The sequence below is a fragment of the Sorex fumeus genome, unplaced genomic scaffold (genome assembly GCF_029834395.1).
Source record: "Sorex fumeus unplaced genomic scaffold, SorFum_2.1 ptg000131l, whole genome shotgun sequence".
Classification (NCBI taxonomy): Eukaryota; Metazoa; Chordata; class Mammalia; order Eulipotyphla; family Soricidae; genus Sorex; species Sorex fumeus.
This window is the reverse complement of record NW_026606188.1, coordinates 5240509-5268318: the sequence shown is the minus strand read 5'-3', so window position 1 is coordinate 5268318 and position 27810 is coordinate 5240509. Positions and strand designations below refer to the sequence as shown.

At 38.6% G+C, this 27810-nt stretch overlaps 1 protein-coding gene across 1 annotated transcript in view; it reads left to right on the top strand.

Annotated features, from left to right (window-relative positions):
- The window catches only part of LOC130046079 (solute carrier organic anion transporter family member 6A1-like), a 100257-nt gene that overhangs the window by 8250 nt on the left and 64197 nt on the right, over positions 1–27810 (top strand). Inside the window, exon 3 of the mRNA XM_056138990.1 lies at positions 23512–23656. Coding sequence (XP_055994965.1) covers positions 23512–23656 — 145 coding nt within the window. The remainder of the gene's footprint in view (positions 1–23511; positions 23657–27810) is intronic.

Here is a 27810-nt window from a genome sequence, read left to right as displayed (position 1 = left end):
TGAATTTGTACAGTGCTTTGGGAAGTATTGCCATTTTGATGATGTTGATTCTCCCCATCCATGAACAGGGGATATTTTTCCATTTCCTCATGTCCTCTTTTATTTCCTGAAGTAGCGTTTTGTAGTTTTCTTTGTATAGGTCCTTTACTTCCTTAGTTAAGCTGATTCCTAGATACTTGATTTTCTGGGGCACAATTGTGAATGGGATTGTTTTCTTGATGTTACTTGCTTCTCTTTCACTATTTGCGTATAGGAATGCCATGGATTTTTGGGTATTGATTTTATAGCCTGCCACTTTACTATACAAGCCTATTGTTTCCAGGACTTTCTTGGTAGAGGTTTTAGGGTTCTCTAAGTATAGTATCATGTCATCTGCGAATAGTGAGAGCTTAATTTCTTCTTTCCCTATCTTTTGGATGCCCTTAATATCTTTTTCTTGCCTAATCGCTATTGCAAGTACTTCCAGTACTATATTGAACAGTAGTGGAGAGAGTGGGCATCCTTGTCTCGTCCCTGACCTTAGGGGGAAGGGTCTCAGTTTTTCCCCATTGAGGATGATGTTTGCTGTAGGTTTGTGGTAGATGGCTTTAACTATATTGAGGAAAGTCCCCTCTATCCCCATTTTGGCAAGGGTTTTCATCATGAATGGGTGCTGGATCTTGTCAAAAGCTTTCTCTGCGTCTATTGATATGATCATATGATTTTTATCTTTTCTTTTGTTGATATGATGGATTATGTTGATTGATTTCCGAATGTTGAACCATCCTTGCATCCCTGGGATGAATCCCACTTGGTCATGATGTATGATCTTTTTGATGAGTTGTTGTATTCTATTGGCTAGTATTTTGTTGAGAATCTTCGCATCCGTGTTCATCAGGGATATTGGCCTGTAGTTTTCTTTTCTTGTGGTGTCTTTGTTTCCTTTTGGTATTAGAGAGATATGGGCCTCATAGAAGCTGTTTGGGAGAGTTTCTGTTTTTTCAATTTCCTGGAAAAGCTTGAGAAGAATTGGCAATAGTTCCTCTTTAAATGTTTGGAAAAATTCGCTAGTAAATCCGTCTGGTCCTGGGCTTTTGTTTTTGGGAAGACTTTTGATTACAGTTTCAATTTCCTTGATGTGAATAGGTCTATTCCGGTACTCTATATCTTCTTGATTCAGCTTTGGGAGATGGTAGGAATCCAGGAATTTATCCATTTCTTCCAGGTTCTCGTGTTTCGTGGCATAGAGACTTTCAAAGTAGTCTCTGATGATCTCTTGAATTTCTTTAGTTTCTGTTGTGATATCTCCATTCTTATTTCTGATTCGATTTATTAGGGTTCTCTCTCTCTGTTTCTTTGTGAGTGTTGCTAGTGGTTTATCTATCTTATTTATTTTCTCGAAGAACCAACTCTTGGTTTCATTGATCTTTCGGATTGTTTCTTTGTTTTCCATGTCATTGATTTCTGCTCTAAGTTTTATGATCTCTTTTCTTCTGCCTGATTTAGGCTCTTTCTGTTGATCCTTTTCTAAGGTCTTGAGCTGTGAGGTCAAATTGTTTATGTGCATCGTTTCTATTGACTTAAGATAGGCTTGCAGGGCTATAAATTTTCCCCTTAATACAGCTTTCGCTGCATCCCATAAGTTCTGGTAGTTAGTGTCTTCATTCTCATTTGTTTCCAGATATCTTTTGATTTTATCCTTGACTTCGTTCCTGACCCACTCATTGTTCAGCATCGAGTTGTTTAATTTCCAGGTGTTTGATTTAGTTCTCCGTGTCTGTGTGTGATTCACTTCTATCCTCAGTACATCATGGTCTGAAAAGATGGCTGATACTATTTCTATCTTCTTGATTCTGTTGAGGTATGTTTTGTGTCCTAGCACATGGTCTATTTTGGAAAATGTTCCGTGCACGCTGGAGAAGAATGTGTATTCTTTCTTTTTGGGGTGTAAAGCCCTGTATAAGTCCATAAGCCCTTTCTCTTCTATTACTTCTTTCAAAGCCAATAATTCCTTGCTGGGTTTTGTTCGTGTTGATCTATCCAGAGGTGATAAGGCGATGTTGAAGTCTCCAAGTACTATTGTGTTGGTAGTGATGTCCTCCTTAAAATCTGTTAGCAGTTGTTTTAAATATTTAGCTGTTCCCTCATTAGGTGCGTATACATTTAAGAGTGTGATTTCTTCCTGTTGTACTTATCCCTTGATGAAGAGAAAATAGCCTTCACTGTCCCTTCTAATCTTTTTCAAGGTGAAATTAATGTTGTCAGATACTAGTATGGCCACCCCAGCTTTTTTGACGGAGTTGTGTGCTTGCAGGATTGTTTTCCATCCTTTGACTTTGAGTCTGTGTTTGCTCTGGCTGTTGAGGTGAGTTTCTTGTAGGCAGCAGAATGTTGGGTTCTGTCTCTGTATCCATTTTGCCACTCTGTGTCTCTTAACTGGTGAATTTAGACCGTTGACATTGAGAGAGAGAATGGTTATGGGGTTTTGTGTCATGTTTCTGTGCGGGTGTGTTGTGGTTGTAGGGTTTGTCTTTTCTTATAGTAGCCCCTTTAGGCCTTGCTTCAGGTTTGGTTTTGAGTCTATGAAGTTCCTGAGCTGCTGTTTATCTATAAAATAGTGTACTGTTCCTTCGATTTTGAGGGAGAGTTTAGCCGGGTAGAGTATTCTTGGGGAAGCATTCATTTCCGTGAGTTTCTTGACTATATCTCGCCACTGCCTTCGGGCTTGTAGGGTTTCCTCTGATAGGTCTGCTGTGAATTTAAGGGATGCTCCTTTGTATGTGATTTCTTTCTTTGCTCTTGCTGCTTGCAGTATTGTGTCTCTATCGGCAGTATCGACCATTCTAAGTATGATATGTCTTGGAGTGTTTTTGTTGGGGTCTCTTTTAGCTGGCACCCTTCGGGCTCCTTGAACCTGAATGGCTGCATTGTGGAGCTCTGGGAAGTTTTCAGCAATGATTTGTTTGACGGTGTTTTTTTCGTTGGTATTTTTTCCCTGAGGTTCAGGTAGTCCCATGATTCTAATATTGTTCCTCCTGGAATCATCTGCTAGGACTCTGATTCTCTGTAGAGCCATTTTGAGGTCCCTTGCCACTGTTTGTTGTTGCGTGTTGGCTTGTTGCAGCTGATCTTTCAGGTCACTGATTCTCTCTTCAGCTGCGGTTATTCTATTTTTAAGAGAAGAAACTGAGTTTCTCATTTCATCTATGGAATCTTTTAATCGTGACATTTCTGCCCTCATTTCTTCTCGTAATTTGTCGATTTTTTCTGTGGTGTTACTGGCTGTCTGTCTGACTGTTTCATTGAGTTGATTGAACATCTTGATGACTTCGTACCTGAATTCTATGTCAGAAAGGTCCCTTAGGTGAGCTGTATTGATAGAATGATCTAGGTTGTTTTCGTTGTTCTCCCCTTGTGTTGGAGATTTTCTTTGTTTCTTCATGTTGCTGAGTAGGTTGGGTTACTAGATTCCTTGGGGACTAGGTTCCTTAGTGTGGGAAAACAACCTGCGGCCGCATCAGCGTTGGCCTGCCTGAAATTAAGCTACGCCCACTTTTGAGGCCACGCCCACTTTTGAGGAGGCCACGCCTCTACAGAACCCTGGGTTTGGGATGAGATGGGCGCCGCCGTCAGGTCAGGAGTGAAGAGGACAGGGCAGACGCTCAAAACTGCTTCTCTTCAGGCATCTCGGGGGACACCTGGGGTCCTGCAGGGAAAGATGGAGGTCCCAGGGTCGCGAGCCAGCAGCTGTTCTGACCTGGAATTAAGATGAGATGGGCGCCGCCATCAGGTCAGGAGTGAAGAGGAGTAAGTCCTCTTTGAAGGCTTAAAAAGCACTGGCCCTGGGCTTTTTTTCTTGGGAGATTTTTAATAAATTCTCTCAAAGTCCTTGATAGCAATAAGTCTACCTAGTTTTCTACTTCTTCCTGACTCAGTCTCAGGGAGTCTGTAGGATTCCAGAATGTATTAATTTAATTTGCTCGAGCTCGAGCGGGCCCAGTAACGTCTCCATTGGAGACTTTGTTGTTACTGTGTCTGGCATATTGAATACTCTCGGTATCTTGCCGGGCTCTCCGAGAGGGGTGGAGGAATCGAACTCGGGTCGGCCATGTTGGCCGCTTGTAAGGCGAACGCCCTACCCGCTGTGCTATCGCATTTTCCAATTTAGTGGTGGAATGCACTCTGACAGTAGCTGACTAGGCAGGAGTCACAAACATGCCTGCTTGTGTTCTTGGGGTTTCTTGGGGTTTCTTGGGGTTCAGATGGTTTTTATCCAGCAGAGTCTAGTTTGGTCAGGTGGATGAGCTCTATGTGCAGGAACACCGTAAGTGGGAGATTACCTGGGTGGCTGGACCAATATCAATTCTTTCTTGGATTCTTGACCTAAAAATGTGGACTTGCTAATTCCCATTATTGCACGAGTCTAAAACATTTTAGACTTTATAACTCTTTCAAATCTGTCTATTAAAATCTATCTCTCAAAGTTTTTATCTGTGTGTGTGTATCAAAATCTCTCTCAGTGTAATTTTCTGGTGAATTCTGAGTAATCTAACATGGCTTAATATTTTTATAACTTAACATTTTCAGAACTATTTTAGTGATTTTAATCATCTGTGATAAAGATGACTTATCTGCTGTTCAATATTCATGTAGGCCTTGTGGAATCTTCAGTCCTCTTCGGATATGCTATGGGATTTGCAGTATCAGCACACGTAGTTAATCCCCCAAAGGATGCTTCTTTAAAGTAAGCCTATTTATTTATTTATTTATTTTTAGTTTACATTGTGTTAAATAATTTTTTAAAGGCTACAATATTTAGTAAATATTCATATCCAATTTATTACATGCCTTATGTGTATCTATATGTACAGATGAGTACTTCCAAATGACACATTTTTACTGCTTGAAATATCATTTTAAAAGCACTATTTATGACAAACTTACAACTACTTTACATATCATTAAAATAGCCAAAAAAATATTAGGGACCAGAGAGCTAGTAAATGAGTTAAGATGCTTCTCTTCTATGTCATGTGATATCAGTTTGATTCCTGATACAGCAGGATAATGTATGCATACCTGATCACCATCTGGAATGATCCCTGAGCACCATCTGGAGTGATCCCTAAGCACAGAGCTAGGAGTAACGCTGAAGTACTGCAGAGCATGGCTTCTCCAAAGAGCAAAACAAAAATAACAAAGTATAAAATTTATCTCCCTAACAATTTATAAGAATACAGTACAGTAGAATGTAGAGTTACTATATGTATATTATTGCAGAATAGGGCTCTAGAATTTTCATCTGGCAAAACTAAAACTCTTAATCCATTGCAAAACCCATTTTCTTTCTTCCTTTTTCAGTCCCTAACAATCATCATTCTATTTTCTATTTTTCAGTCTTTGACTTGGTTTCTGTAGATACTTAATATGTGAAATTATAGAATATTTGTCTTCGGGAGCAGGGATATCTGTGTGCATTTCACTTAACATAATGTCTTCAAGGTTCTCCCTACACGGCAATATTATATTTTCTTCTTTATTTTAGGAAATGTACTTAAAAATGTGAGGGTATAATAAAAGAGAGAGCATGGGCTTCTCCAGGGGTGAAAAAAGCCTCAAATCTATTTTTAAATTTTAGAGTAATTTTTATATTGTTTCCCATAATTTCGTGCACGTGTGTGTATATCTCTGTGTATTTGAGAATAGCATTCATAAAAGTAACAGGAGTCAAGTGATGTTTTATTGTGTTTTTGAGTCTCATTTTTCAGTTAAGTATGTTGATGTTAAGCACTTTTTCATATCCTTGTTATTGGTGTCTCTTTGGAGAAATATATGTTCAGATTTACCCCCAACTTCAAGTGATGTTTTTTGTTGCACTTAAGAGAAACTTTTAATTTTGCATAATATGTTTTCTTATGCCCTTGCTTTTTAATACTGGGCTGGAGAGACAGTGCAGCTGGTCACAACCTCTGTCTACTGCTGTGTATGCATATACATATACGCATATATGTATGTATGTTATATGTGCTCTCTCTATATATATGTATACATATACATATATACACACATATATATGCCATTCTCACAGGGTTGAGGTAATATCTCAGAGTGGTTTTTACTTACATTTAGAAATTATAAGTGGCTTTCAGCACTTATTTATTTGCTGATTGCCATGTGTATGTCTTCTTTGGAGAAAATTCTACGCTGATCTTCTCCCCATTTAAAAATTAATTTTGTTTAATTAGATTGAAATCTTTATATATTTTGAATATTATCAGCTGATTTGGAGTATGATGTGCAATTATCTTCCAGGTTCTAGGCAGTTCGACCATTTTTGTGGTAGCCTTTTTTTGCTATACAAGTCTATTCATTTTTTTTTATAATTTTTATTAGTGAGACACCATGAGGTACAGTTGTAGACTTACAAGTCTATTCATTTAATGTCGGCCCACTTGTTTAGTTTAACTTTTGTTTTTCTATCTTTAGAGTCAAGTCTCCAAACATAGTTTGAATCTCAGTGTCTAAGAATGTATCTTTTTGTTCTATGCAATCTGTCATAACTTTAATTTTGAAGTTTTGTGTGATGCTAAATAATGATTCAATGGACTCTGTTTTGTCTACTGATTTTATACCCTGTCACTTTGCTGTGTTTATGTGTCATGCTGAATAGTTTGCTTTTCATGAAGTGTTTATGATTTTTAATGCATAATATATTATTGACAAATTGTGGTAGTCGTATTTTGTTTTCAACTTTGATTATATTATCTCTTTTTCTGTTTCATTATTCTAAAAGTTCCCAAACTCCTGAAAAAAAGTTAAGAAAGTGGACATCCCTGTTTTGCTTATGATAAAAGAGGAAAATCTTTCAGTTTTCACCATTGAGTATGTTGGTAGCTTTGGTTTTGTCATATATAATCTCTATTATTTTGGTTTATTTTCCTTTTATTCTTTATTACAAATTTTTACATTACCACCTCAGATTATTTACTTAGTCATTTCTGATTTAGATGTATTTATTCCCCCTAACTACTATGGTTGCTACTTCAAGAGATATATTGAATAGAATATCTTTTAATTTTTTATTATTTTTTAAAATTTTTATTAGTGAAACACCATGAGGTACAGTTGTAGACTTACAAATTTTTGTGCTTGGGTTTCAGTTATACAATGATTGAGTACCCATCCCTCCACCAGTGTCCATTCCCCACCTCCAATGCTCCCAGCATCCCTCTCACCCCCAAACCCCATCCCACCCCACCCCTGTGGCAGGGCATTCCCTTTTGTTCTCTCTTTCCTTTTGGGTGCTGTGGTTTGCAAAAGAGGTATTGTGTGGGGCAATCATGTTCGGTCTATAGTCTACTTTTAGCATATATCTCTCATCCTGGGAGGATCCATCCAACACCCTTTACTTGGAGCTCCCCTCTCTATCTGAGCTGACTTCTCCCCCAACATGTGTAGCTGGCCCCCAAGCCATGGAATGAACCTCCTGGTACTTATCTCAGCTATTCTTGGGTGTTAGTCTCCCATTTTGTTACTTTATATTACCCAGATGAATGCAATTTTTCTATGTCTGTCCTCTTTCATTTTTTTTATTAATTTTATTAGTGAAACATCATGAGGTACAATTGTAGACTTACAAATTTTTGTGCTTGGGTTTCAATTATACAATGATCAAATACCCATCCCTCCACCAGTGCCCATTTCCCACCACCATGGATCTCAGTATCCCTCCCACCCCCATCCCCCCATCCCAACATGCCTCTGTGGCAGGGTATTCCCTTTTGTTCTCTCTCTCCTTTTGGGTTTTGTGGTCTGCAAAAGAGGTTTGAAGTGGCAATCATGTTAGGTCCATAGTCTACTTTCAACTTGCATCTCCCATCCCATCCAACACCCTTTATTTGGTGCTCCCATCTCTGAGCTGCCCTTTCCCCTAGAATTCCCGGCTGGCCTCTAAGCCATGGAGTAATTCTCCTGGTACTGATTTCGGCTATTCTTGGATATTAATCTCCTATTTTGTTACTTTATGTGTCCCTCTCTTTCTGACTCGTTTCACTTAGCATGATATTTTCCATGTAGTACCACCTGTATGTAAATTTCATGATTTCATCTTTTCTAACAGCTTCATAGTACTCCATTGTGTAGATGTACCAAAGTTTCTTTGACCAGTCATCTGTTCTCGGGCATTCGGGTTTTTTCCAGATTTTGACTATTGTGAATAGTTCAGCAATGAACATAGAAGTGCAGATGTCATTTCGACTGTACTTTTTTGTCTCTCTGGGATATATTCCCAGAGGTGATATTGCTGGGTCAAATGGGAGCTCAATTTCTAATTTTTTGAGAATTGTCCATACTGTTTTCCAAAAGGGCTAGACCAGTCGTCATTCCCACCAGCAGTGAAGGAGAGTCCCTTTCTCACCACATCTGTGCCAACACCGGTTGCTTTTGTTCTTTTGGATGTGGGCCAGTTTCTCTGGTGTAAGATGATATCCCATTGTTGTTTTGATCTGCATCTCTCTGATGATTAGTGATGTAGAGCATTTTCTCATGTGCCTTTTAGCCATTTTGATTTCTTCTTTGAGAATTTTTCTGTTCGTTTTATCACCCCATTTTTTTGATGGGGTTGAATGTTTTCTTCTTGTAGAGTTCAACCAGTGTTTTGTTTATCCTTGATATCAACACTTTATCAGATGGGTATTGGGTAAATATCCTTTCCCATTCTGTACATTGTCTTTGTATTCTGATTACTGTATCTTTTGAGGAGCAGAAGCTTCTTAATTTACGATAGTCCCACTTGTTTATCTCTGTTTCCACTTTGTTGGTCAGTGGAGTGTCGTCTTTGTTTTTTTTTTCTTATGTAGGAGTACTGCTATTGATTCAGCCACTGATTAGCTGATTGAATTGTGCATCAACTCCACCTTACTTTTTTTCCATTTTTTATAATTTTATTTATTGAATCACTGTGAGAGCAGTTGTAAAGCTTTCAGGTCTAAGTCTCCGTCATACAATGAAACACCTGTAGCTTCACCAGTGCCCATTCTCCACCTCCAACAAGCCTAGTATACCCCCATCCCAAAACCTCCCCCTACCTGTGGGGCAGACAATTTCCACATTACTCTCTCTCTCTACTTTGATCACATTCAATATTTTGACACCAGACCCACCATTATTATTTGAAATTTTACCCCAACACTAAGATCTGCTGAAAAGGTAACAGTAGACAATTTGTTTTCTATCACTGGTTATGAATAACATATGATGTCGCGTGGCTGCGATAGTGGCAGCGCAATTTTGAAATTCCGAAATTTTAGCACTTAAATCTGGAGGGATTTCTGCCAAAAGCCACTGGGTTTTGAGATTTGCTCCTGAGTCTCTGGGATCATGGCCGTTAAGCAGCTTGATCAGGAGCCAGAGAGGCCGTTTGTGGGTGATGACTTGGGGTCTCATTGGAATGGGGTGGACAGGCACGGCTCCACCCCATCCCATGAGACCCAACAAGTTTCGTCACTGCGGGCCCAATCCTGACTGTCCAATTACCTCTGGAGGATGGCGGCCACTGGGCCGCCAGGGGGAACAGGCCAAGGCATGAAACCTATTCTCACCTTGGTTTGCCCAGCACCGATAACATACTGCAGGGACTGGACGCATTTCTGCCAAAAGCCGCTAGGTTTCGAGATTTGTTTCTGAGTCTCTGGGATCATGGCCATTAAGCAGTTCAATCAGGAACCAGAAGAGGCCATGCCTCCAATTATATAGCTGAGTCAGAGGAGGTTTGTGGGTGTGTTTTCCACATACCTAACTTTTGGCCGTTTACTTTCTTGGTAAACTTTGCCCCAAGTTTTTGGGGTTTGGCCATAGGCACAGCAGCAATTTTGGGGTTTCTGGAAGTCTGAAGGCGCCATCAGGCTGCTGATGCACTCACCTCAAGGTACAGATGAACCTGTTTGTGGCACCAATACCCCCAGGAGTGTTGTCTTTGAAGACACCATTAGGCTCAATAATGTGGAGGGTTTTGTCGACCTTGTTTTCAAATGAATCTTAAGGATTTGGGCCTGATGTTGAGATCTTTAATCCATTTTGATCTGACTTTTGTGTGTGGTGTTAGGTCGAGGTGTTAACCCATTATTTTGCATGTTGTTGTCCAGTTATGCCAGCACCATTTGTTGAAGAGGCTTTCCTTGTTCCACTTCATATATCTTGCTCCCTTATCAAAGATTAGATGTTCATACATTTGGGGTTGTGTGTACAGATATTCCACCCTATTCCATTGGTTTGCGGCACTGGCTTTGTTTCAGTACCATGCTGTTTTAATTATTACCGCTTTGTAGTAGAGTTTGAGGTTAGGGAGGGTAGTGCTTCCCCAAGTCTTTTTCCCTAGAATTGCTTTAGCTATTCGTGAGCATTTGTTGTTCCATATGAATTTCAGGAGTGCTTGATATATTTCTTTGAAGAATTTCATGGGCATCCTTATAGAGATCGCGTTGAATCTGTATAATGTTTACGGGAGTATTGCCATTTTGACGATGTTGATTCTTCCTACCCATGAGCAGGGGATATGTTTCTATTTCCCGTGTCCTCTTTTATTTCATGGAGTAGCATTTTGTAGTTTTCATTGTAGACGTCCTTTACCCCTTTAGTTAGGCTGATATGATGGATTATGTTGATTGATTTCCAAATATTAAGCTATTTTTGCATTCTGGGGACAAATCCAACTTGGTCGTGCTGTATGATCTTTTTGATGAGTTGTTGGGTTCTGTTTGGTAATATTTTGTTGAGTATCTTTGCATACGCGTTCATCAGGGATATTGGCCTAAAGTTTTCTTTGTTGGTGGTGTCCTTGTCTGCTTTAGGTATTAGGGAGATATGTGCCTCATAGAAGCTGTTTGGGAGAGTTACTGTTTTTTGAGTTTCCTAGAAAAGCTTGATGAGAACTGGTAAAAGATCTTCTTTGAATGTTTAAAAGAATTCACTAGAGAATCTGTCTGGGCCTGGGCTTTTGTTTTTGGGAAGACTTTTGATCACTGCTTCAGTTTCCTTGATATGAATAGATCTATTCAGGTATCCCAAGTCTGCCTGTTCAATATTGGGAGATTATAGGAATCCAGAAATTTATACATTTCTTCTAGATTCTCTTATTTCTTGGCATACAGACTCTCAAAGTAGTCTCTGATGATCTTTTGAATTTCATTGGGTTCTGTTGTGATGTCCCCTTTTTCATTTCTGATTTGTTTTATTAGGGTTCCTCTCTTTCTTTCTTTGTGAGTCTTGCTAATGATTTATCAATCTTATTTATTTTTTCAAAGAACCAGCTATTAGTTTCATTGACCTTCAGATTGTGTTTTTGATTTGCATGTCATTAATTTCCACTCTAAGTTTTATTATTTCTTTCCTTCAGCCATTTTTGGGTTCAATGTTGGTCTTTTTCTAATATCTTGAGCTGTGTGGTTAGGTTATCCAGAGCCCAGCAGCTCACAGCAGAAAAGTGAATGGACCATGCGTAAGCTATGGCGCCATGCCTCCCCGGGAGGGAAAGGGTGTTGCTTCCTTTCATCTTTGCCCCTCCCCCCCACCCTCGGCCAATTTTGGCCGTGTATGCGGTCCAGATGCATTTCTGCAAAAGCTGCTGGGTTTCGAGATTTATTTCTGAGTGTCTGGGATCATGTCCATTAATCAGATTGATCAAGAGCCAGAGAGGTGGTGATTTGAGGTCTTGCAGGGTTGGGGAGGAAAGGGCCAGTTCCACCCCCATCTGGTGAGGCCCTACGTGTCTTATTACTGCAGGCCCAAACTCGACTGTTCAGTGGCCTCTGGAGGATTACAATCACCAGGCCGCCAAGGGGAACAAACCAAGGCACGAAATCTATTCCCACCTGGAGTGGCCCAGCCCCAGTAACCTACTGCAGGAACAGGACGCATTTCTGCCAAGAGCCTTTGGGTTCCAAGATTTGTTTCTGAGTCTCTGGGATCATGGCCATCAAGCAGTTCGATTAGGAACCAGAGAGGCCATGCCTCCAATTAATTATATAGCTGAGCTGGAGGTGGTCTGTAGGTGTGTCTACCACATACCTAACTTTTGGCTGTTTACTTTCTTGGTAAACTTTGCCCCAAGTTTTTGGGGTCTGACCAAAGGCACAGCAGCAATTTTGGGGTATCTGAAAGTCTGATGGTGCCATCAGGCTGCTGATGCACTCGCCTCACAGGTACAGATTGACCTGCTGGCTACACCATACCCCTGTGACACTTCTTTTTGTAACTTTTTTATTCTTCTCTATGTCTTCCTGTATTTCCTCAATTATTTGTTCTACTGTTTCTTTCATTTCTTCCTTTAGTTTTCTGGATATCTCCTCCATTGATGCTTTGAGTAGATCCTTGAAAATCCTCTGCATTTTGTCTCGGAATTTTTTATCAGAGAGAGCATATTTGTGGATAACTCTGGTTGAGGATTTGGGACTCTTTTCTTCATCCTCTCATTGTAGTGGAGATTTGTGCTGTTTCTTCATGTTGTTTTGGTTGTCTCGTGGCAAAACTCTGGAATTCACTAGTACTGTTCCCTCTTATTGTGGGAAAGGATTCTGGATAAGGCCGGTTGATGGTAGTCACAGTCCTCCCTTTCTAGAATCTGGCCTTCCTCTCAGGCATTATTCTTTGACTTATGATGGGTATCTAGTGAAGCTTTGGAGGAGGTTCTCTTTAATATTGGGCTTGTACAGCTTCTTGCATACTGGTCTTTTGTTAGAATTGGAGTAGATCAGTGGATTATTGTTGTATTGTAGATGAGGTGGCCAGAATTTTTTCCACAGAATTAGGTGATAAAGGCTGGGATGAAATTCCAGAGTGCTAGGAGTGGGAAATATAGTTGTGGCCACCTCTGAGAAGGCCTCACCCACTTTTGAGTAAGCCCCCTTAAATGGTGGCCACACCCTAGCCGGTCCAGATGCCAGTCTAGTCCACAGACCTGTTGGGGCAGCGACAACTTGGGCTAGCGTTCTCTGCAGAAGTGGAGGCAGGTGCCCCAGGCTGGAGTTCTGGCAGCGGTTGGTTTTCAAGATCACAAGTTTAGGTGTGGGGGCGGGGCAACCCTATCTCCTGGCGGGTACCTGGATGAGTGAGCAGAGGAAGGTGAAACGGCTCAGCTTTGGGCTCACGTGGTGTGCCTCAATTCCCCACAGACCATGGATGAAAACTGGCCGTTTTCAGGGGATTTAGTTAGACATGTGGCCCCAGGAAGGGGCCCTGCCACTGGGCAGGTACCTGGATGAGTGAGCTTAGAATATCTTTTTAAATTTTTTCTGACTGTGATAATAATTGAACACAGGGCCTCATGCATGCAAGGCAAGTGCTCTACTGCTGAGCCATATCCACAATCAATATTCTTAGTAATATAGAAGAATATATTGGACATCATTTTCTTATGTCTTTTTCCTTCAAGAGGAAAGCTTTTAACTTTTCAAAGTTGAGTAGGATGTTATCTATCGGCATATAAATGAGTATCTTTATCATAAAAAAGAGGTTTTGTTTTACTGTATTTATTTTAAAAATTAATTATCATGATCATATTATCTTTCCCTTCCATTCTGAGATATATATATATATATATATACAGTTACACATATATGCATATACATATGTGTGTATATGTATATCTTTGTTAGAGAAAAATGGTACAAAAATTTATAAAGTATCCACTCATGGCCTTCAGAATAGACAGAGTAAAAGAAAGAAAGGATGTAAATTTAGAATTCAGTGGCTCAAAAGAACTACAAAATATGAAAAATTCATAATCACTCGCAGCAGAACAGTAGGAAAATTAAAAAAACTGTTTCTGTGATATCATGGTTTTGTTTCTAATTAAAAAATGAAGCTGACATTTTTTATTTCTCTCTATTAAAGCTCTGAAGAGAGTGATCTACCACAATTCTGGCATCAGACTTGGTGGAGGTATTTTCTTGGTCTCTCAATTATATCATGGTCTACAGTAATGCTACTGTTATGTTTTCAACCAAAAAGGCAAGGTGATTAAAAATATAATCTGCTAAAACAAAATGCTATTTCTGACTATCACCTCCTTACATTTCATTCTCATAATATGGTTGAAATAAGTTCTTTCTGTCTTGAGGATATGGTGCCATGAATATCATTATTAGAATAACTGAGCCTGTTTAAAGCACTTATTATTTTAAGTGCTACCATTTTAATAGTACATTTATTTTGCTACTTTCAAAAAATATTTTCTACCTAGTATTCATGAGCTATTTTAATAATAAAAAAAAAGTTCTCTTTTAAAACCAGGTGTTGTTTAAAAACAACTCTATGTCACAGAACTGAAGTAAGATAAAACAATAACCACTAAATTTCTTTGGGGGTTGGAGCTATAGTACAGTGAGTAGGATATTTGCCTTGCATGCAGTTGACCTTGATTCTATCCCTGGCATCCCAGAGGGTACCCGGAGCACCTCTAGGAGTAATCCCTGAATGCAGAACTAAGAGTAACCACTGAGCATCACTTGGTGTGATCCCAAAATGGCCTAAAATAAATAAATAAAAATTTTGGTATCTAAAAAACTACATGTAACATTAGTAGAGAATTGAATATTCCCCTAATGAACTTGCTTTCCACAAGGCTGATCAAGGTTCATCTCCTGCATTGCAAATGGTCCTCCAAACCCTTCAAGGAAATTTTCCTGAGCTCTGAATCAGGAGTAAACACTGAGCTCAAAAACTGTGTGTGGTCAAAATTTTCATTCACTGTGTGTGGCTCAAAAACTGATACCAAACCAAAACAACAATTACTTTCTTAATGTAGAACATTTTGTTGACACAAAATATTTAATTTATTTTTATTGAATCACCCTGACATACACAGTTATAAAGCTATTCATGATCTGGTTTCAGTCATATAATGTTCCAACCAACACCCACTGTATATTTCCCACCACAAATAACCCCAGTGTCCCTCCCCCCAGCCCTTACTCTCCCAGCCTGCCTCTATGAAAGGCACTTCTCTCCTCTTCTCTCTCTCTCTCTCTCTCTCTCTCTCTCTCTTTCTCGCTCTCTTTTTCTCGTGCTTTTGTGGTTTACAATACAGGTACTGAGATATTATCATGTTTGTTCTTTACATACTTTCAGCACGCAGTTCTTATCCAGAGTGATCATTTCCAATTATCATTATCATAGTGTATATAGAAAGGACCACTATGACACAAAGTATTTTAACAATACTAATGATGACCCTTCCTTTTTGCATTTCAGTGCAGTTCAATCAAATGTTGCGATGATTTGTCATATGTTAGTCTTGAATTTTAAATTAAATTAAAATGTATAGATTTGATCATAGTAGCTTGATTCAAGCATTTGAGCCATAACTATCTGATAACTACAGTATTTGGATAGTTCAGGCATGAAAAATTTTCATTATTGCAGAATGATCTTTAGGATGGTATTGATTTAGAATAACTGGTTTTATTAGGATATAAACACACATAATGTTTAGGTATGTGAACATGTTAAAAGATCCATTTTTGTTGTTGTTAATGTATAGGTAAATCAAAGACAAAATCTTGGAAAAATAGGCATTCTCTTTCTGAAAATAAGTCTACAGAAAAGGACTTGAGAAGTAACATCAAGGATTTATTTACTTCTACTTTGGTAAAGTAAAATCTTTCACACTTATAAGTCAACTAAGTTATCCTGTAAAGTTTATAAATATTCAATTAAAAGAATAACCATAAAGTATTTAACCTAATTTTGTGTGTCTCAATGAACCTATTCCTTTTACAAGTAACAAAAAATAGCACTCACCTTTTAATCTTGAAATAACTAGCTCAAACGTAACTCTGATATAGTAGTAGTAATGACTGAGTATTATACACAACCTTGATCATTATCATAAGTTGAGCTGCATACTTTAAATAAAATGAGTGAAAGTCAATAAAGAACATGTATAAAGAACATGTGCCAAGAAAATTCTATTCTGACTGGAAATTCTGATTCATAAATTATGTAATATTTCACTTGTATGACTTGTCACTTGTCATCCCATCGCTCATCAATTTGTTTGAGTGGGTGCCAGTAATGTCTCCATTCATCCCTGTCATGTGCTAGTGTAGCCCAAAGGCATCTGCTCGCTCCAGGAACAAGAAGAGCCTCAAGCCATTCGTTCAGGGTCTTGATGAAGAATGTAATTTTTAAGCATCAAATTTTAAAAATGTGTGTTTTGTTTTGGGGGCAAACACTGCTTTCTTATAAGAACTTAATCCTGGCTCTGTGCTGAGATAATAATTATTCATGGCAATGCTGAATTTAGTACATATGATGCCGGGGGTCAACCCTGGTGAGTACCATGCAAGACATGCACCTTACCTGCTGTACTCTCTCCAGACCCGGTGATACACAATTCTGATCTTAGTACAGAAAATATTTGCTGCTGGGTGAATATAATTATCTCCATATTTTCTTGCAAAGTAGCATCCAATTATTTTCTGTGACTTAAAGGATTTCCACAAGAATAGACAGCTTTATTCTTATATTGAGATACTTGCAAAATACCACATTTGTCTTCACAACTGAGTCATAAAAAATTAAACACTCTTTCCTTATAGTGTAACATATTTCATGAGCTGGCCAGAGTTACATCTTCATAGCATAAGGATTCCCTTAAATCTTTGTATCATAACATAAATGGCAGTGCCTTTTTTTTAGTGATGCAAAGAATAAAGATGCCTAGTAATTTGGGGCATGTTAGAGCCAATGAAATACTATATATTAGACTTAGTATGTTTTATAAAATTTATATGTTCTATATTTTACTTCTAAGGGCTAAGAATTTGCTATTATACTGGACCTTCCTAAAAAAAAGTAAGGTCTAATGGTCGAAGTGATAGTACTGTGGATAGGGCATGTAGCCAATTTGGGTTCAATATCTGGCACTTATATGGTTCCCTTAGCTCACCAGGAGTTATCCCTGAGGTCAGAGCCAGGAGTAAACCCTGAACACCACTGGGTATGGTCCAAAAACAAACAAAAATATTGGGAAAAAAATAAGGTGTGTAGGTAAGGGTACAACTGGTAGTAAGAAGTCAATAAATACAAAAGCAACATGAATACCTACTTGAGATATTTTGGATTTTAAATTAGAGAGAAAAAAGCTCAAAACTACTAGGAAGAAAACTTCTTAACAGGGTACTCCTTATATCTTAGAAAGAACAGGTCATAACTTGCAAGATTTTAAAAAATCACAAGGCTGGAAAGACAATATGAGGATTAAGATATTTATCTTACATGTGACCAACATCAGCTGGGTCCATGCACAGCATATGATTCTCTCAAGCACCATCCAGAGCGGTTCCTATGCCCAAAGTAGGATTGAGCATTGCCAATTATAGCCCAACTACCAACACATCCCACAGAAAGTCGTCGAATAAAAGTCTGCTGTCCTCCTCCACAATTTTATGGTTCAATACAGGTGGTTTCTAACATTTAGTTGGTATTTCTTTATTGGATGAGACGGACTGTGTAGAAGCTCCTACTATAAAGATGGATGGGAATTGCTCCAAGAAGAAAGAATTCCAACCAACAATATGTACCACTATTATCATAAAACAGTGACTAAGAACTATCTGAACTCCACATCTCTTGATATTCTAAGCAATTTTTTTCAAAATGAAACTTTACATGTCCTGAATTTTATTAAAGGGAACCACAACAATTCTATTTAAGACATGTTTTCTCTAATAAAAGGTAAAGACCCTCCCGTTGATCGTCGATTTGCTCGAGCGGGCCCAGTAACGTCTCCATTGGAGACTTTGTTGTTACTGTGTCTGGCATATCGAATACTCTCGGTAGCTTGCCGGGCTCTCCGAGAGGGGCGGAGGAATCGAACGCGGGTCGGCCATGTTGGCTACGTGCAAGGCAGACGCCCTACCCGCTGTGCTATCGCTCCAGCGTATGTTTTCAAACATATCTTCACACTGAAATATTTGCATATCAGCAGTCATGCTATAAACTACTAGAAAGGAATCTGGATGGATATTCGGAAGATAACAGTTAACTGAATTTGATAATTTTAATAAATTTTCATAAGCCATGTAAATATCACAAAACCAAAACCCCCAATCAAAACAAGATATATGTTAGCACACTGAACTTTCAATAGCAACATCCCTGCCATAGCCCTCTGATATCTCTCTTCTTCCTGGATCAGCCTTACCCATCATTAGGAATCTTAGTTCTGCGGTCTGAGTTCAAAGGTTTATTTTCATTTGGGCTTTATCCACATCTTTATCTTTGCTTTGCAGCTTTATATCTTGCTAATGAGTGAGATCACCTATTTATCATCTTGCTTCTGACTTGTTTTATTATTATGTCCTCTAATTTCATCCCTGAACTTGCAAAAGGCAAGAATTCATCTTTTCTTGTTGATAAGTTGTATTCTGCTTTGCATATATACACAGCTTTTTTTTTTTATCAATTTATCTTTTCCACATTTGGGTTTCAAAATCCATTTCTGGCCATGTTTCTAGATTCTGGTTGTTGCAAATCATACTATAAGAGTTAGAGGACTACACGTACATAATGTCAAATTAGAGATTTTGTTTTCATAGGTGCTGAATCAGTTTGTATCACTAACAATATTGAATGTCACTTCCTTTTCACCACACCTTTTCCAAAGCTATTTTTTTCTAGATTTTTTGACATAGGATATTCTTACTTGTAGGAGGTAATATTGCATAGTTATTTTAACGTAAACTTACTGATAATACATGAAAAAGAGTATTTTTTTATGTGTCTCTTTGCCATCTGTATGATTTTCTTGGTGGTTGAAGCGTCTATTCAGATTTTCTCTCACTTATTGACAGTGTTGTTAATTTTCTTGTTTTGGAGTTTTGTGAGTTCCTTATGTATTTTGAAAATTAGCCATTTGCTAATCGTGATCGTGATCGTAGTTGGTGAATGTTTTCTTCCATTATGTAAAATATCTGTTGAGAGTTTATTTCTCTGTATGGAAAACTTTTTAATTTGATTAAATAATGTGTATTTTTTTTAATTTTCTAAAAAAAATTTGTAGATAAAGATTAGTCTTAGAATCCAGTGTCCCTCATCTCCTTTTTTAATCAGGACTGTTTTTGACTATTCTGAGCGTTTTATGCTTCCATACAAATTTTAGAAGTAGTTTTCTATGTCCTTAAAAAATGCCCTGTGAATATTCATGGGAATTACTTTTCATCTGTAAAGTGTTTTATTTATGATAGTCATTTCAATAACGTCAATTCTTTTAGTGCTTGGACATGGGATATTTTTCTATTTTCTTTTAACTTTTATTCATAAGCGATTAATAGTCTTTTCAAAATAAGCCTTTAACTTCCTTTTTTTGAAATTAATTCCTAGCTATTTGAGAAATTTTTGACACAATTGTGAAGAGAAACAATTAAAAATGTCTCTTCTATGTTATTTTTAGCATATAAGAATACAACAAATCTCTGATCATGTAGTTTACTACCTTCTATACAAGTTTATTGTTTCTAGGAGTATTTTTAGTAGAATCTTTAGAATTTTTTTTATGTACAACATCATGTCATTTGTATAATTTTCTTCCACAATTGCTAAGACAAGTACTTCCAACACTATGTTGAAAATATGGGATAACTGTATATCCTTGCACCCAACTGTAAAAAGTCTTTCGGTTTTTCCTCATTAAGTTTATTGAATGTATTGTGTGAAGTATTTGCAATATTGAGATAACTTCATTCAACCCTCATATCTATGGAGACTATGAATTGCTTTTTGTCTTTCTTCTTGATGTTGTATCTCATTAATTAATTTACATATTTTGAACTATGCTGTATCACTGAAATAAATCCCACTTGACCGTCTTGTATGATGTTTTTAATGACTTTAATACTTAATACAAAGCTATATTAATTAAAACTGCTTTGCACTGGAACACAGATTGAATAGAATTGGGAGACAGGATATATAGGTACCCTCAGAATTGGGAACCCTCATATATAAGGACAGTTAATTTATAACAAAGGAACTAGATGCATGAAGTAAAACAAGAAGAGTCTCTTCAACAAATGGGTGGTGCTGAGAAAACTGTATAGCTAAATGTAAAAAAAAAGATGAAATTAGACCCCTACCTCACACCTTTAACAAAGGTTAACTCAGAATAAAGACCTTGATATTAAATTTTTTTAACTTTTTGAAAAAATTTCTTTAAAATAATGGAGAGAAACATGGGTGAGAGTCTACAAGATCTTTTTAGGGGGGTTAGGGGGACACCCAGCTGTGTTTAGTGCTTACTCCTGGTCCATGCTAAGGAATCACTCCAGGAGGTGCTCATGAAGCCATAGAAGTGCTAGTAATTGAAACCAGGTCAGCTGCGAGCAAGACAAATGCCGGACCTTCTGTACCGGCCCATCCCTATATGTTTACTTCAGAGGATCTTCTATGAGATGACCACATTGTCAAAGAAAATAAAAATAAAAGCAGGAACAAACAAATGGGACCTCAAACTAAAAGAGATTCTGCCTTGAGGAAGAAATGAGGCCTGATTAAAAACACACACACTCACACAAATAACTGGGAGAGAATATCTGCACATCACACATCAGGCCGAGGGCTGGGTGGTAGCAGCGAGCCTTCTGTGTTGTTTTCACTCAGAGGACTGGGTGGGATTCTGCCTTCCCTGCTGCACCTTCTGTGCTCCTGCCGCGCTGAGGGTGAACTTTCTTTGGAAGTGTCCTCCAGTAGTCTCTAAGGAATCAGGTGGAGAGTTACTCTTTTCCTCCCCTGCTTTTCTTCATCTGGTAGCACTGTAGCACTATCCTCCCATTGTTCATCAATTTGCTTGAGCGGGCACCAGTAATGTCTTCATTGTGATACTTTTTATTACTGTTTTTGGCATACCAAATACACCACGGGGAGCTCGCCAGGCTCTGCTGTGCAGGCGGGATATTCTCGGTAGCTTGCCGGCTCTCCGAGAGGGACGGAGGACTCGAACCCGGGTCGGCTACGTGCAAGGGGATCGCCCTACCCGCTGTGCTATCGCTCCAGGCCTCCCTTCTAGTGACAGAAAGTATAACTTTAAGCTGTATGAAATTTGATGAGTAGAGCTTTCTGCATACCTGGTCATGTGCATCAGGCAGGAGATGTGGAGTCGGACCCATTGTTAAAGCAAGATCAGGCTGCTGGGGACATAGGGACAAAGCTGTAAGGGAGGGTTATTCATCTTCAATTACAAAAAGGCCCTGGGAATATCAGCTGAGAGATTAACTTTACCTGAAAGGGTGAGCAAGAAGAGGACAGGAGATGCAGAGCTGAGTCTGTCGATATGGTCAGGCCATGGAGGGCCTAGCTGGAAGAGAGAGGAAGCTGCTTCCAGTTCCCAAAACACCTCTGGAGATGTCATCCAGGAGATTAATATCTCCTGGAAGAGTAGAGGAGCAAGTAGAAAATCTACATATTAGTTTTGCACATCAGTTAATTTATAGATCCCCTAAAGTTTCCTTCTCCAACTGGCCTGAGCTTTTTACAATTGGAAGCGAAATTTCAATGCCTCAGTCCTGAGAGTGAGAGGCATTATCAGAAGTCATCTTGCTACTTTGTAATAATGTATCATTACTTGCATTGTTGAAGGCATCTTGAAGGCCTTTACAAGTTCAATTGTTTTTAATGGGAGAATTTCAAAGTTTCGGGAGATATGTAGAACAGGAAATGTGCTCAAAGAATTTGAGAAAGTATAACCACCTGTCCTCCTGGGTGTGTGTGTGTGTGTGTGTGTGTGTGTGTGTGTGTGTGTGTGTGTGAGAGAGAGAGAGAGAGAGAGAGAGAGAGAGAGAGAGAGAGAGAGAGGAGGGAGTCCCACATTATGGAAGCAGTGTGACTGATAAAACTTGGAGGAAAAAATTAGAGAAATAATTCAATGATGTATATCAAGCTTAAGGACCTATGAGGATTCATAGGTCCTTAAGAATATATTGCTTGTGACGAGAGAGTTGAAATCAGCCTAAGTAATTCTCTGGGAATAAATAAATGTTACAGAATTGCATATGTAAGGTATTCAGAAGACAGATATAGATCTGGGCGTTTGCCTTGCACACAGCCAACACGGCCGACCCGAGTTCGATTCCTCCGCCCCTGTCGGAGAGCCCGGCAAGCTACCGAGAGTATCTCACCCGAGCGGCAGAGCCTGGCAAGCTCCCCGTGACGTATTCGATATGCCAAACACAGTAACAACAAAGTCTCCAATGGAGACGTTACTGGGCCCGCTTGAGCAAATCTAATGATATTAGATTTTAAAATTAATGTAAGACTGGGAAAATAATATTTAAGTTAATTAAAACTGTTAAAACATAAAATGCTACTACATATTTTCAAAGATTTATATTAAATATAAAAATTAATTTGAAAGTAATTAATTTTTATCTATAATTTTTATTTCATAACTAATTTATTTTATAATTTTAATTTACTTATAATTTATAGTAATTAAATTTAGTAAAATTTACCATGATATAAATGGTTTCACATAGAGTATTAGTACAATGGAAAATTTAAAGTCATCACTATGTATCCTTCTAGGCTCCTGATTAAATTAAACATTTTTTAAAATTGCTAATAGAACCATGAACATAGCTATTAGCCAGGAGCACATTCCTTGCATAAGCAAGATCCATGTCCCTCCAAACAGTGTTGAATGTAAACCTGGGAGTCTGCTACCATTCCCATGATAGCTCCTGGTACCATTGGGTTCAATAGTGCTACATTTCTAGCCCCTGGTGTTAAGTGCTGAAAATCTGGCTTACTTGGTTGAATATTACCTGGAGTGACCTTGGGCCCATTAAATACTGCTCGGGAAGCCCCACATCTCAAGTTACCAAAACATAGAACTTAAATGACTTTCCTCTTTACGTATGTGGAATTCCAAGGAAAAATATTTTAGAATTATGGCTCAAATTCTAGTGATTTCTCTTTGAGTGTAGCTTAACTTTTCTTTATAAAAAATCATCTAATTTTTTTTGCTTTTTTAGTCATAACCAGCAATGCACAGGGGTTACTCCTGGCTCTGCACTTAGGAATTACTCCTGGAGGTGCGCAGGGGAACCATACGGCATGTTGGGAATAGAATGGGTCTGCCACGTGCTAGGCAAATGCTGTCCCTCCGAGCCCAAATTATCTAATTTCTTAAGCAAAAATAAACGAAAACAATTTGAAATCCCAGATGCATGGTTATTGATATGTATTTTTCTTTATCAAACAGATCAATAAATACTGTTGGTGGTAATTTTTTAATTATTAAAATTTATAGTTTAATAGGGAATCAAATTAGACAATACTATGATTAGACAACTAATGATTCAAACATTATGAACTTTCATATATTGGCAATTGTAAAATTGTTTATATATGTATGTGTGAGTTTCAAATTTTGGTTGGAAAAGGTAAAATATTTGTGGATTTGTGATGTGTGGTTTATATACTGGGTATATTTCTTCTTTCTAGTGAATTAAAATAATTTATATGTAACATTTATTTCAGGATCTGATAAAGAATCGAATTTTTATACTCCTATCACTAGGTAAAGCTATGGAATATTTACACACTATTGGAGCGTCTGGATTTGTACCTACATTTATAGAACATCAGTTTCTATTATCAAAGAAGACTGCAACTTTTATTTCTGGTTGTACTATGCTTATCTGTTAGTTATACTCATTTTTAATGAAAAGTTTTCTTATATGTATTTATGTTTAAGAATAAAGTAGTAGTATTCGTAACTTCTGCACAAAATATAAATATATAAACACTGCATGTTTGAATTAAAAATATATAAGTACTTTGCCTTTTATTTCTTTTTGGATCACACGTAGTGGTACTCAGGGCTTACTTCTAACTCTGCATTCAGGAGTTACGCCTGGTATAGCTCTGGAGCCATAAGGGATGCTGGTGATCAAATATTGGCTGACTTCATGCCAGGAAAGCATACTACCCACTATGCTATCACTCCAGCTCATTTTTATCAATAGTTTTAAACACTAAAATCCTCATTAGTATATATATATATATCCCTTATATCATTATTTTCTTCCTCTATATAAGCAATCACTTGTGTAAAGTTATAGTCCTTCCTACAATTTGTTTATATTTTATGGTTTGTGTGCCAATCTACACATAACCTACATTTGATATCACGGTCACGGTTCTCCCGTTGTTCATCGATTTGCTTGAGCGAGTCCAGTAACATCTCCATCATGAGACTTTGTTGTTACTGTGTTTGGCATATCGAATACATCACGGGTAGCTTGCCAGGCTCTGCCGTGCGGGCGAGATGCTCTCGGTAGCTTGCCGGGCTCTCCAAGAGGGGCAGAGGAGCGATAGCACAGCGGTAGGGCGTTTGACTTGCACATTTGATATATGGTTTTTTAATTTTTTTATGGATATGAAACACTACTTTATTTTTTTTTAGACTTACAAACTTTCGTGTTTGGGTTTCAGTTATACAATGATCAAGTACCCATCTCTCCACCAGTGCCCATTCTCCACCACCAATGAAACCAGTTGCCCTCCCACCCCAACATTCCCTCCCACCCCACCCCACCTCTATGGCAGGGCATTCCCTTTGCTCTCTCTTTCCTTTAGGGTGTTCTGATTTGCAACAGAGGTATTGAGTGGCCATCATGTTCGGTCTATAGTCTACTTTCAGCACAAGTCTCACATCCCAAGCGAGTCCTCCAAACACCCTTTACTTGGGGTTCCCTTCTCTATCTGAGCTGCATTTTCCTCCAGCATGTGAGTCCAGCTTCCAAGCAGTGGAGCAGATCTCCTTGTACTTATCTCAACTATTCTTGGCTGTTCACCTCCCATTCTGTTAAATTTATATTGCCCAGATGTGTGCAGTCTTTCTATATCTGTCCCTTTCTTTCTGACTCATTTCACTTAGCATGATACTTTCCATGTAGAACCACTTGTTTGCAAATTTCATGACTTCATCCTTTCTAACTGCTGCATAATATTCCATTGTGTAGATGTACCAAAGTTTCTTTAACCAGTCATCTGGTCTCAAGCTTTCAGGTTTTTTCCAGATTTTGGCTATTGTGAATAGTTCAGCAATGAACATAGAAGTGCAGATGTCATTTCGACAATACCTTTTTGCCTCTCTTCGATATATTCTCAGGAGTGGTATTGCTAGGTCAAATGGGAGCTCAATTTCTAATTTTTTGACAATCGACCATACTGTTTTTCAAAAGGGCTGAATCAGTCAGCATTCCCACCAGCAGTGAAGGAGGGTCCCTTTCTTGCCACATCCTCTCCAACACCAGTTGCTTTTGTTCTTTTGGATGTGGGCCAGTCCCTGTGGTGTGAGGTGATATGTCATTGTTCTTTTGATCTGCATCTCCCTGATGATTAGTGATGTAGAGCATTTTCTCTTGTGCCTTTTAGTCATTCGGATTTCTTCTGAGAAAGCTTCTGTTCATTTCATCACCCATCACCCCATTTTTTGATGGGGTTGGATGTTTTCTTCTTGTGGAGTCCAACCAGTACTTTGTATATCCTTGATATCAACCCCTTATCGGATGGGTATTGGGTGAATAACCTTTCCCATTCTATAGATTGTCTTTGTAATTTTGTCACTATCTTTTGTGGTGCAGAAGCTTCTTAGGTTAATATAGTCCAGTTTGTTTATCTCTGTTTCCACTTGGTTGGTCAGTGGCATGTCATTTTTGAAGATACCATTAATCTCAACATTGTGGAGGATTTTGCCAACTTTGTCTTCAATGAACTTTATGGATTCTGGTCTGATGTTGAGATCTTTAATCCATTTTGATCTGACTTTTTTGCATGGTATTTAAGTCGAGGTCTAAGCCAATTTTTTTGCATGTGGTTGTCCAGTTATGCCAGCTCCATTTGCTAACAGATTTTAAGGAGGACATTGCCAGCAATACAATAGTAGTCAGAGATATATGGTTTTTAATATCTTTTGTCACTTTTACCTTAGCTTAGTTTTTTTTTCTTGAATTTTTATTAGTGAAACACCATGAGGTACAGTTGTAGACTTACAAATTTTTGTGCTTGGGTTTCAGTTATACAATGATAGAATACCCATTCCTCCACCAGTGCCCATTCTCCACCACCACCAGTCCCAGTATCCCTCCCACCCCTCCCCATCCTCCCATCCCACCCTACCTCTGTGGCAGGGCATTCCCTTTTGTTATCTCTCTCCTTTTGAGTGCTGTGGTTTGCAAAAGAGACATTGAGTGGCAATCTTGTTCGGTCTATAGTCTACTCTCATCAAACATTTCCCATCCTGAGAGGAACCTTACAACACCCTTTATTTGGTGCTCCCTTTCTATCTGAGCTGCCTTTCCCCCTAGCGTGTGTGGCTGTCCTCAATTAGCTTAGTTTTTATCATTCATTTTGATCTGTGATTTATCGTTTATCATTTTATGGGATCCTCTAGGATCCTATTTTGTGAATATGACCATATTTATCCAATACTGTGTTAATGGACATGAGATGGCCTCCATGCAGCAATACATTGGCTTAGCCATGTTTCCTTCCATATCATTGTAGTACTATAGCACTGTCCTCCCATTGTTCATCGATTTGCTCGAGTGGGCATCAGTAAAGTCTCTATTGTGAGACTTGTTGTTATTGCTTTTGTCATATCGAATATATCATGGGTAGTTTGCCAGACTTTGCCGTGCGGGTGGGATACTCTCAGTAGCTTGCTGGGCTCTCTCAGAGGGACGAAGGAATTGAACCTGGGCTAGCTGCGTGCAAGGCAAATGCCCTACTAGCTGTGCTATCCTCCTGCTCGTCACCTTCCATATCATATATTGGCCCTCCCGTTGATCGTCGATTTGCTCGAGCGGGCCCAGTAACGTCTCCATTGGAGACTTTGTTGTTACTGTGTCTGGCATATCGAATACTCTCGGTAGCTTGCCGGGCTCTCCGAGAGGGGCGGAGGAATCGAACTCGGGTCGGCCATGTTGGCCGCTTGTAAGGCGTCACCTTCCATATGACTATAAAAATTAAATCTATGTATGGACATTAAAGATGAATTTCTATTGTCTTCATCTTTATTTGATTTTTAAAGCTATTTTTTCATTGAGGTACCAGGCTTAATACTACTGTTAATCATGCTTTTCATGCTTACCTCATTCCAATGCCACATCTACCTCTAGAGGGCCTGCTTCTCTCAGTCAGTATCCCATGGGTCTTTATTCCTTCCCCACCTAGACTCAGTAGGTAGGAAAGACAAAATATTCACTGACTATGCGGATTGGTTGCTCTCTCTATGTTTTATCTTTTTCCTCACATATATATCTCTTTTCTGTGTTATTTTTTGTGTGTGGAGGTAGTGACACCTAGACACATATAAATGAACATATCCAACATCAAAATTGTTAATGACATTTTATTTCAAGAACTAAATCTTTTTTGTTATATAAATTTCAATAATTTTTCCTTTTCATTAAGAATCTGTGGTTTACAATGTAATTAATAATGAGGTATGTATATGCAATGGATTACATGCTCAAAGAACACATTTTAAAGAGTATTATGGATAATTCTGTGCTGATACATTATAGAGTTTACATGAGATAGGTAAGTAAAAGTAAAGTAAAGGCCCTCCCGTTGATCATCGATTTGCTCGAGCGGGCCCAGTAACGTCTCCATTGGAGACTTTGTTGTTACTGTGTCTGGCATATCGAATACTCTCGGTAGCTTGCCGGGCTCTCCAAGAGGGGCGGAGGAATCGAACTCGGGTCGGCCATGTTGGCTGCATGCAAGGCAGACGCCCTACCCGCTGTGCTATCGCTCCAGCCCACATGA